Source organism: Vanacampus margaritifer, chromosome 9, assembly GCF_051991255.1.
Source record: "Vanacampus margaritifer isolate UIUO_Vmar chromosome 9, RoL_Vmar_1.0, whole genome shotgun sequence".
Classification (NCBI taxonomy): Eukaryota; Metazoa; Chordata; class Actinopteri; order Syngnathiformes; family Syngnathidae; genus Vanacampus; species Vanacampus margaritifer.
The window spans coordinates 7,915,114-7,926,192 of NC_135440.1; the positions used below are offsets into that span (position 1 = coordinate 7,915,114).

Below are 11,079 nucleotides of genomic sequence, written 5' to 3' on the forward strand. Positions count from 1 at the left end.
TTATGTCAGGACCATTCCTGACATAAATGAAACCCTTAAAAAACTTGAAAAAGAGGTGATGTAAACCTGTTGAACGTATCACTTAAACATTCTTGCTTAACTCATATACTCCCAAAAACGTATAGATACGTTCTATTTTGAATGTTTTGAGTGTCCAAAAGACAGTGTAGAAATTTTCAATTTTTCAATGTTTATTCATTTTAACTCAGTATTTATTAAGTTCAATAAATACAAAAAATATATGTTCTATCACTGTACATTTTTGTATATGGTTGTAGGTCTAGTAATTGCTAACTAAGTTACATGGGTCAGGCCTCACCTAACAGGAGGCTGACATGTTTCTCTGCCATTTTTCTGCTACAGATACTTGAAGGAGACAAACTTTGCGGACATAGTAATTGGTGGTTGACTTGCGAAGTGTGGTCTCTTGCACATGCTGCAAAATGCACGTGCTTTAAATTTAGGTTGTTGCATTCTGTTAGTTTACCACTAGGTGGCAAACATTTCTACACACTGTCACTTAAATGTTAGAGCATACAGAAGGCTTTGATGCAGCCTCTCAACTGCCTGCAGAGAACGATTTAGGAAATGGTAGTTATTACAAAAACGGCCAGCAGGTGGCAGCAGAGCAAAAGAGATCAATCAGGGCCATGTTGAAACAAAGCTGATTTCCCTACAATTTGAGATAGATTTGTGAATAATGATGAAACTTGGCTATATTCCAATGTTAATTGCTGCAAAACGGAAACAGATAGAAATATACTTATTTTCCTAATAATAGAAGAGACTAATCTTTCTTTTGGTAGCATGTAGGGCTAAATTTTGCCGAAGGTAGAGATTTTGAGTCTACCGCGCATGTTGGTCGATGACAGCGCATTAGGGCTAGCACATCGGCTCGCACAACATACCGGACGTTGAGTGCCTCCTAGTGTTAACGTTGAGTGTCGACACGTGCATAATAGGGGTGTGCCAAAAAATCGATTCTCATAAGAATCCCGATTCTCATTTAGTATGATTCAGAATCGATTTTAAATGTCCTAAAATTGATTTTATTTGAATTATTTTATACTGTCTTGCCCTGTCTTGTTTGTGTGTGACTTTATTGGGAGCACTATTCATGTTGTACATGATTTGGCCACTTAGGGGCAGTGTGGTTCCGCTTGTTCTGATACACTGTTAAGTTGTAGCCACATAGAAGCAAAAAGTCATGATCAAGTTGTTCCAACAAAAGTTTTTTTGTTTTTTTGCAGTGTAGGATGTTAAGATGCTTCTCTGTAAACATTCCTGAAGCGTTTTGTATGAATAGTCGTTCTTTTGAGTGATGAAAGTGCCACGAGTAGCGCGCTAATTAGCATTAGCGAGTCAGACTGGAGTAGATCATGACAATTCTTTGCATATCTATAAATTGAAGCAGAAATCATTGTCAATCAAATAATTTTTTATCTAAAATCGTTCTGAAATGATAATCGATTCTGAATCGAATCGCAGGCCCAAAAATCTGAATCAAATCGAATTGTGAGACAGTCAAGGATTCCCAGCCCTAGTGCATAAAATGTCAGTTGTAAACAAGTGCGCATTACAGAAAAGAAAGTAGAACAGCAAAAATTGGACGTGACATCTGTTTACTCAAGTCGTTGTCAAGCGAATGGCAGTACGCGGTGAGAGAAACTTAATTCCTAAATAAAACTCACATTACCAAGTAGTATGAGATAAATGCATTGTATGGCTTTTATTTAGAAGTTGTTTCCGGAAGCTTGTCGGTTCGGCATAGTGCAGCATAAGGACTGGTGTAACTCGTCTATTCATAGTTTGTGACGGCACCAAACTTGCGACAGACGGCAGTAACACAACTTTGTCCTGAAATCCCGTTCAAGCTCCAGTTAAGAGCAGTAAGACATAAATGCGCTGATATTGCCAGTGTTTAACGGAGGCTTCCAGCTAGCAGCAGCACACTAGCCACGCTAGCTAGCAGTGCTAAAGTTCACCAAAATTGCTACTGTGGTTCTGATGTCACTTATCGTCGCATAGATGAAAATCTATGGGGGGAGATTGAGAAAGAAAAATAGGGAGCTGCTAAAGCACAATTTACATTTTAAGTTTAAAAAAATAATAATAATAAAAAATGAAAACCAGTTGGTTGTTCTTTATCATTATTACGTGCAAATGTGTATTTTGTCTTCTGTATTTATAATTGTTCTTTAACCAATCAAGAATATATATTTCTGTCCAAATACCCGATTATTCGCTAGAATTTTCAGTAGGAAAACTGAATACAGAAATATTTGATCGCTGCAGCCCTAATAATATTAATTTTTTGTTATTTTTGTGGCATGCACACGAGTTCCTCCACCACACCCAAAATCAAATCTAGCTAGCCTGCACACTGCAAGCCATACTGCATATACATAAAAAAAAAATGCACAATAAATGTTGTTATCCAAAGTAAAGTTATTCTTTCATTTTTTAAAATCTATTTATCTTCTATAACGGACTATGTAAACCAGTAAGCAAGTTATATAAAAAAAATAATAATAATAATAATAATTCTCTACCGTGATATATACCATTACCGTAAAGGGATGCGGTTTAGACCGTATTGCAAAAACAGTCAAAATACAGTAAAACCGCCGGGAGTGAAGGGGATTGCTTCTGTGAAAATGGCTGGGAGTGAATGAGTTAATTGCTGGTACATGTGCTGAAGTGTCTCGTGCCGTGAAACGTAGCAATTTGAAGGCTGCCTGCAATTGTTGCTGAGAGCTTGTCTGGTGCAGACTGTGACATGCTTTCGACCACTGTCGCTGGCTGCTTTCGGTCTCAATGATTTGATGGATTTCTCTCTTATCTGGTTTGAATGTGGCACATTCACATATGCTGTGCTTTCTTCTGCTTCACACGTGCTCTCTTTTGCTTCACTCACTCTCCTCCCCCTCCTCCTTCATCTTCACCCCTTCCTCTCTGCTGGCTTCTTCTTGCTTGCTTCTTCTAATGTGTCATCGGTGAGTTGAACTCCACAGTGCATTGCAGCATGTGCACTTTTCCAAGTCTGCCTCGTGTTTAAGGATCATTCGCATGTTTAAAATGTAATCATAATCGTTACGTGTCTCCCGCATGAGACAAAATGATGGTTTGTGGAATTTGTTTCCCTCAGTCATCTCTAGTGTTGATTTTTCAGCCAAAAGCAATCGAAGATGCAGCTGATAGTATGTTGTATCATAATATTGCAATTATTTGGGAACTATATATTGCAATGATTATGATGAGAAATCCCAAATAGTTTGTCTTGCAGATCATAATCCCTGTTGTACTAATAGTAAGACCTGTAGAGCAGATGATCCTACAATAGGGCTAGACCGATTATCGTGCCGATATTTGCCATTTTGACAAATATCGGCATCGGCCTTTTTACGAATCTGAAGGCCGATAAAGCTGGCATCTCATTGAGCGGTGATTGCTTGCAAATGTAGCAAATTTTTGGTTTTCATCAGGATTTGTAAGATGTTCACAGACAGTGTTTACTTGTTGCAAAGAAGTTCTAAACATGTTCAGACAATTTTTCACTGTGCGAAGATCTTTTTACGAACCCTGACGAAAACTCAAAATTCGCTACATTCGCATGCATTTGTCGCTCAGTGAGATACAGAGAAATTTTCATCTATGGATTTATTTAAATTTCCACTGGGAACTCCCTACCCTTTTTATATAATTTTTTTTGGGGGGGTTAAAATTAGGAAATAATGTTGAATTTGTGGAAAACATTATCGACAGTAGAAAACTTTTGGTAGCATTTTACTTGCTTAGTTTTTAATTTAATTTAGCACATCCCTGCTTAAAACATGCCTGTTTAAAAACGATAAAAATTTATCGCTTTTAAACAAAGCTGTCTATTCTCTATATATATTAAAAGAAAAACCTTCAAAGTGTTTTTATTTTAAAAGAAAGGGAAACGCAGTATTCTACATGAAAGGAAAATATAATGTAACCTGGTTACAAATCAGAGCTCGATTTAAATCAATAAATAAATAAATAAGCAAAAGCTTGGGGTGTAGTATTGTCAATTTGTTGCTACTACCCTTTTGAACCTTCAAATATGGTCCCACTGTCCCATTTGGTTAACGTTACTGTTCCAGCCGGATTGTTTCCTTTGCCTTATCCTGTCCCGAATTCACATCTGCCCACTGCCTGCATTCCACCTCGATTGGGGCTGAACAGCCGTGTCATCTGTGGTCTTTTTAATTAATGTGGTGCCTTTCCCACCGTCTCTTCAAGTGTTTGATGGATTAGGTGACTTGCTGATGGCCGCCGTAACGCCGCAGAGCACCGGGGGGAGCACGACAGGAAGTGCGGCAGGCAGCATGGGAACTCCCGTCACAGTTGAAAACATTGCAGCTGCTCCACCCGCAACCCCGCCCCCGACCAAAACCATTGCGGGGGATCTTGACTCTTCGCTGGCCAACCTGGTCGGAGGTACGTGTATTGTACGGTGGGACCATCGCTCATTTGCATGAAAACAAAAGTTCCACTTCTTCTTTTTTTTCTTCTGTCTTCTTTTAGACCTTGGAATGAAGAAAAAGTAAGTATTGCTTATTGTTGTCTTTACATTTATTAGAACTACGGCGAGTCAGGTGAAAGCTGTCTTTTGGTTAGATGATGTTCTTTCATTTCGGTTTAAATATCGGAACAAATATTGACAAAACACGTCCTAATTTTGTATTTTCGTGTTTTTGTAAGTTTATATGCTTTTGAACAATTTCCGTGCATGCGTCATTTTTTCCAGGTGAAGCTTTCATTTCATGTTGAATGTTTCTGATGTTTTGAGGGGTGTAACAAAAAAAACGATTTAAATGTGCATTGAATCCAGCCGAATCACATCTTTGAATTACAAAATATAACGCGATATATATCTAATCGTCTTTTATTGGAGTGATGCACACCCCTAGATGTTGTGCATGTTCGGTGGCTGGCCCGTATGAACAATTCAAAGTTTACAAGACATGTTTACAAAAGCTAATAATTACTTAATCGTGGCATTTAACTCATTCACTCCCAGCCATTTTCACTGAAGCAATCCCCTTAGCTCCCGGCTGTTTTACTGGATTTTGACCGATTTTGCAAGGCTCACAGAATATTGTGCTCTATTTATTGCTAGGATGGAACATGGAAGCTACCAAAAGAAAGATTAGAGTCTCTTCTTTTATTAGGAAGAAAAATTATATTTCTATCTGTTTCCGTTTCGCAGCAATTAGCATTAGACTATAGCTAAGTTTCATCATTATTCGCGAATCTGTTTAGAACTGTGGGTAAATTAAGTTTTTTTCAACATGGCCCTAGTTGAGCTGTTTTACTCTGCTGCCACCTGCTGGCTGTTTTTGTAATAACTACCATTGCTTCACCCGTTCGCTGCAGTTGAGAGGCTACATCAAAGCCTTCTGTATGCTCAAGCATTAAAAAAAAAAACATTTAAAAAAACGTATAGATACGTCTTTGCAACACTTCAAACATTTAAAATAGAACGCATTTATATGTTTTTGGGAGCAAATTAGTTAAGCACAAACTATGAATGTTAAGTTTATGTTAAAACTGATTTAGAATCAGTATACATAATTTTTTTTATTATTGCACAGGAATTATTTTTGAATAAATGAAACCTTTACACAAATGTTTTTGGGTTTATTAGATTAAAATCGTAATCGTCCTGAATGAAACCCCCCCCCCCCCCCCCAAAAAAAATTTAGATTAGATTTGTTGGGCCATATCACCCAGCCCTACTATTTCATTTCATTCATTTAGGCACATACTAGAAATACTTATAAACACAACAAAACAAATGTAATAAAAAAAAAGACATTTTTAAAAGCAGTCAGAGCAGACAAACTAGGGGTGTGAATTTCCTAGTACCTTTCGATTCGTATCACGAGGTTGGATTCGATTAATCCCGAAATATATATATATATATATATATATATATATATATATATATATATATATACATTGATTATTGCGATTTTTATTTATTTATTTATTTTACTCAAATTTAAAAAATACTCATCAGTAAACTTGTACTTGAACACTGTAAGATTTGTATGAAAATGTATTTATTTATCTGAAAATTCAGTCTTATAACTGAGCCACTACATTTAACAAATTTCATGTTTGAACAGCACTGAAATAAAATATTAAGGCTTAATATTTCATTAATATAACATTCTTCTATGCTTAATGTGTGAATCCTAACCCTAAGTAAGACGTTTTGTTGAATATTTCCATAAAAAATTGATGTTTAAAAATCGTTTTGGCCGCATATTGAATCGAGAATTGCGCGCTGTAATATTGCGATATATTGCCAAATCGTTTTTTTCTAACACCCCTAAAACAAAACAAACAATCTAATAATCATCATCCTGTAGGGACCCACAGAGTGAGAAGAAGTTGACTGGTGGAGCCAACTGGACCCCTCATGTGGCCCCCACAAGCTGGACCACGCCAGGTGTCCCAATGGTGAGGACAACTGTCATCTACAGGAAAACCTCATACTTCACCTAAACATGTAGGGGAGGTCAGCCTAACTACAACATGTCCATTTACAAGCAGGCTGGTGTGGCTCCTGGCGGACCTGGAGCAGCGCCCCCTAGTGGAGCTATGGTACCACCAATGAGTGCACAGCCTGCCTTCGGTATGGTGAGTATATTCCAACATGCTTTGTGGAAAAAAATCTGCCTGGTTTTTGTGGTGTTAGCCTGTCGACAGTCCCCATTTGACAAAACACATGAACTGTGTTCAGCCTGCTGCAGGAGGGCCAGGAGCTCCCATGATGCAACCCATGATGGCTCAGCCTATGATGGCTCAGCCCATGATGAGACCTCCCTTTGCGGGCGTGGTCGGAGCTGCACCCGGAGGAGCTGCGGCACCAGGAGCGCCGGTAAGAACGCACGCACTGCGCAAACTCTAAACTCAAAAATCAATGTTTGGATTTCAAAACATTGGTTAACAATAGTTGAAAAGCATAAACACTTTCTTTGCTGTACTGCCATTGTAAAAAAATATACAACGAAGAGTTTATCTGAGTGATCGCACGTTCACCATGCATGAGCTTGGGACAGGCTGCAGTTCCGCTTTAGGCCAGAGGTGGCAGTCACGAGTTATTGAACAACTGTTTCAAACATACACATCTATATCAAAGACAAATATATACAATATTATAGCTTTTGTTATAGCACAGAATTCTATGAGGAACAAGTATACAATGAAAATAAAATAAACAAAAAAAAAACTATATATATATATATATATATATATATAAATATATTTTTTAAAGGCTAGGGCTTTTCACATAACATGTATTTGTCGATTATACAAATAAGTTTATTGGCATTCTTATTCTTCATCAGACTTCAAAAAAGAAACAAACTCGTAAGAATAGCCGAAATTTGGTTTCACAAAGTGCCAAATTCCACAAAGCATTTTTAAAGCTTCTGAATGTAGCACATTCAATTTCGAAACGCTTCTGCCACCTGTTGAAGTAAAACACATACTGCACATACCCTTCTTCACATACACAACGCGCACATGACGTCACATTCCCAGTCTGAAAACTATTGGACAGAAGAGTGCACATTGTGAACAGCTAAGGTGTTAATCTACTAATTAGAAGATGTTTCAGTCATAAATGGTCAAATAAAAAGGCTATTGTAAAACTATTTTTAGGGGAAACAATCTACATAGCAGCTTTAATGTTTGTTTTGTGCCTCTTTTAGCATTTTTTGTTAATTTAAAGGAACTTAAAAGACAATTTGTTACAGGGTTAGGGTGTGCATTTTTATTTATTAAAAGTAACCTTAATATGACCCACAACTTCACAGGAGTGTTAACGTAAGAGGTTGCGCTGTATAGTATAGCTAATTTGTGCAGAATACACAAAGTAAATATTAAAGTAGCATAAAAAAATATTGTTCATTATTGTAATGAATTTTACCCATCATTATGTGACCACTCCACCCCCACCCCCAACAGCTCTCTCCTGGACCTGCAAGCCAGAGTCCCAAAAAGCCCAAGGATCCTCTGGCAGAACTGGACCTGAAGGATTTCTTATAACACAAATGAAAGAAGGGTATGTTGTCGTGATATATTCCCACACTGACATTTTAAAGTGGACAGAAAGAATCGTTATGATTTTTATCACTCAGACTCTCCACTGTGCTAACGAGAATGGGTGGCAGTCGATATGCTAAACAAGTCAAACTAAATTTGAAATGATATTTTCAATGTATAAGAGAAAGAACAAGTGGTAATATACCGGGAAGGTCTCATATTTCTTTGAATAAGATAAGGCGAGCAGACTGTGATCTTTTCCTCTCCAGAGTGTGTCGCTCCCATCGTTTACCTGACGTCCGTCAAGATTCCAGGATGCCAACGGCCCGGCCGTCCTCTCTCTTCTGTCTGCTCGTCGACATAAGAGCCTCTCTCCTCCTCCATCCACTTTCTGTTTCCCTCTCCTGTGTGATGTTGTAGCACAAACTGTGAAAGTGAACCATAGCAGATTATAATAAACCGTGTACGAATATATATGAGAAAAGAAGTACAAGTGCGTGCTCATGTAGATGTTTCTAAACGTTTCGTCTCAAGCAAAATCTCACTAAAATTCTTGAAAATGTTCTTGAGTGAAAGTGGTTGGATTTGTTTCTTGTGTTGACTGATGGTTGTACTTTGGCGTCCTAACCCCCCCCCATCTCCTTATAAAGGGGGAGGAGCCCTTCTTTGTTCTGCTCTGATTGGATGAGCGTGCTTAATGAAGTCCCTGAGATTTATGTTGTGTCTTGTTTACAGAAAAAAGTCCTGATTGATGTACATAGACTCCACAGGTGAATTTGACGATATTCTGTACTGTATGTCTGTTGAAGAGAACTATCAATGTGAATCTGACATGAAATTGTAAGGAGTCATGTGAGTGTCATTTTGGGGGGAAAAATATGATAATTATATTGTATATTATGAAAGAAATTGTGTGCGCTGTGTGAGACGTTGGAACATCAACTGAGGCTTTGTTTATTTTTATTTTTTTTAATTTGTGGCTTATTTTTCCATGTTACTGTTTTGTGTCAGTTGTCTTTAATGATGTCTGCCCGAGGCTACTGTTGGTGATGATCTGTTTTACTGTAAAGAAGTTATCTGACTTTGCAGTTTACAGCCCAATTACCAAATATCTGGATATAAAGGACATATTTGTAACAGGGCACTGCTATTTGTTGATTGCTTTCCTTTGGCATCTCGGATTTGCAGAGTCATCGTAAGGCATTTTATTGATCGTGCGTGCAACACAGAATCCCTGTAGGTAAAACATTTTGTGTGTGTTTGTGCGTGTGTGTTGATATGGATTTGGACTACATGCTATTTGCATTCGAAATACCATGATAGATCTCATCTGCCATTTGAGTTAAAAAACGTAAGGTTGTACAAAAGAGATCGGATTCAGATGAAACATTTTCATGGATGAGTTATAAGAATTTTATTTTTGTTTAATTTATTTTGTGTATGATGTCCCTTCCCAGTGCATGTAAGCCCTTGGAGATGCAATAAACGACAGATTGAACTGCACTTTTCTCTCTCATTTCTTACTTATTAGCACACTTATGTATGTTTTGTGATTCTGCTTTATGTAGGTTGACTTGATTGAGTTTCACTGAGGAAAACTACAAAAGTTTCAATGTAATCAATACAATAGCGCTACCGCATTAATAGTGACACTGACACTAATCTATTGTGGTAAAAATCGTCACACACATTCAAGTCTACCTTTTGTTCCTGTGCATGCAAATGCATGGCGACCAATCCAGGGGATACGCAGTAGTGTTAATTTTATCAACCATTTTAAAATTTAGTCTCAGTTTTAGTCCAGTTTGAATTACACTCGTTAGTTTTTAACATAGTTAGTCAACCTCATCCCGTTTATATTTAGTCCATTTTTGGTCGACTATAAATCTAGCATTTTAGTCCAAGAAAAATAATTTTATTTGTCCAGTTGGTTTTTTTTTAACAAAAACTGTCAACGTTTTAGTTGTAGTCAGGACAATCATTTTACCCCTGTATATATATTTTTTATCGGCAGATGATGTTGAACATTTCAGATTTAAAACTATTTCACATAAAAAATTCTCTCATCTTTTTGATGCAAAAACAACTTGATACACAATTACAGTATATCAACAAGTGGCTACTATGGCTCGATGCTACGAGTTAGTAAATTAGCCAGCATTAGTTAGCAGTCGGATTAACATTATTGTTGGAACGTTATAGCCGTTGGATTATTGTTACATTACAACTATAATTTACTTCTCTTTTTTTTTTTTTACCTTTCACCATGAATCCACCTCCTGTCTGTCCCATGTGTTTGTGCAAGTTGCACTCGCTAGCTAGCATTTGAAAGGGAGTGTGTCACTGTGTGTCACATGACAGTGACAGATTAACAGAGACAAGATTTTACAAAATCATATAATTTTCGTCTCGTTTTTGTCCATGAACTAAAATGTCCATATATTTTAGTCCAATTTTTATTTAAGTGAAGTACATTTTCGTCTCGTCTTTACTAGTCAACGTAAATGCATACTGATTTAATCCCAGTTCTTGTTTATTAATGAGAGTTTTAGTCTAGTCTAGTCTAGTTTTAGTTATGTAAAAAATGTGTGTTGATGAAATAATTTTTGTTTAGTTTTTGTTGATGAAATTAACACTAATACGCAGCCGTTTGCCCAAAGCCAGCTGGAATCAGATTCCTCTCTTACGCTATAGAAAGTGGATTGATACATATTGCTGTGCTTCTTGACATTTTTTCATTACAAATGGCCACCAAAAAAAAAATTACTTGAAGATTAATAATAGCTATTAATAAATACATGTCACCAGTCATATAAATAGAATAGTATAATGTTAACATAATATGATAAACTAGTCACTAATCAAATATGGCATGTGACGTGTGTCAGAAAAAAATCTGGGACTGGTTTCCCAAAATATATCATTCAAATCCAAGCTACAAGTTTTGCCATTCAAAGCAATCTTTTAGAAGTCAAATGTACTTTCTCGGCCTCA

The 11,079-nt window shown here is 37.0% G+C and overlaps 1 protein-coding gene across 14 annotated transcripts in view; it reads left to right on the forward strand.

Annotated features, from left to right (window-relative positions):
- Positions 1 to 9,588, forward strand: part of snap91a (synaptosome associated protein 91a) — a 49,820-nt gene extending 40,232 nt beyond the window's left edge. For 11 of the 14 annotated variants that reach the window (XM_077575237.1, XM_077575238.1, XM_077575240.1 and 8 more), the window contains 7 exons: positions 4,267 to 4,464; positions 4,552 to 4,570; positions 6,405 to 6,495; positions 6,586 to 6,675; positions 6,779 to 6,916; positions 8,008 to 8,104; positions 8,355 to 9,588. In XM_077575237.1, coding sequence (XP_077431363.1) covers positions 4,267 to 4,464; positions 4,552 to 4,570; positions 6,405 to 6,495; positions 6,586 to 6,675; positions 6,779 to 6,916; positions 8,008 to 8,088 — 617 coding nt within the window. In that variant the 3' untranslated portion in view covers positions 8,089 to 8,104; positions 8,355 to 9,588. The remainder of the gene's footprint in view (positions 1 to 4,266; positions 4,465 to 4,551; positions 4,571 to 6,404; positions 6,496 to 6,585; positions 6,676 to 6,778; positions 6,917 to 8,007; positions 8,105 to 8,354) is intronic. The other 3 variants (XM_077575235.1, XM_077575236.1, XM_077575241.1) reach the window with 3 other exon arrangements.
- Positions 9,589 to 11,079: the final 1,491 nt, after the last annotated feature.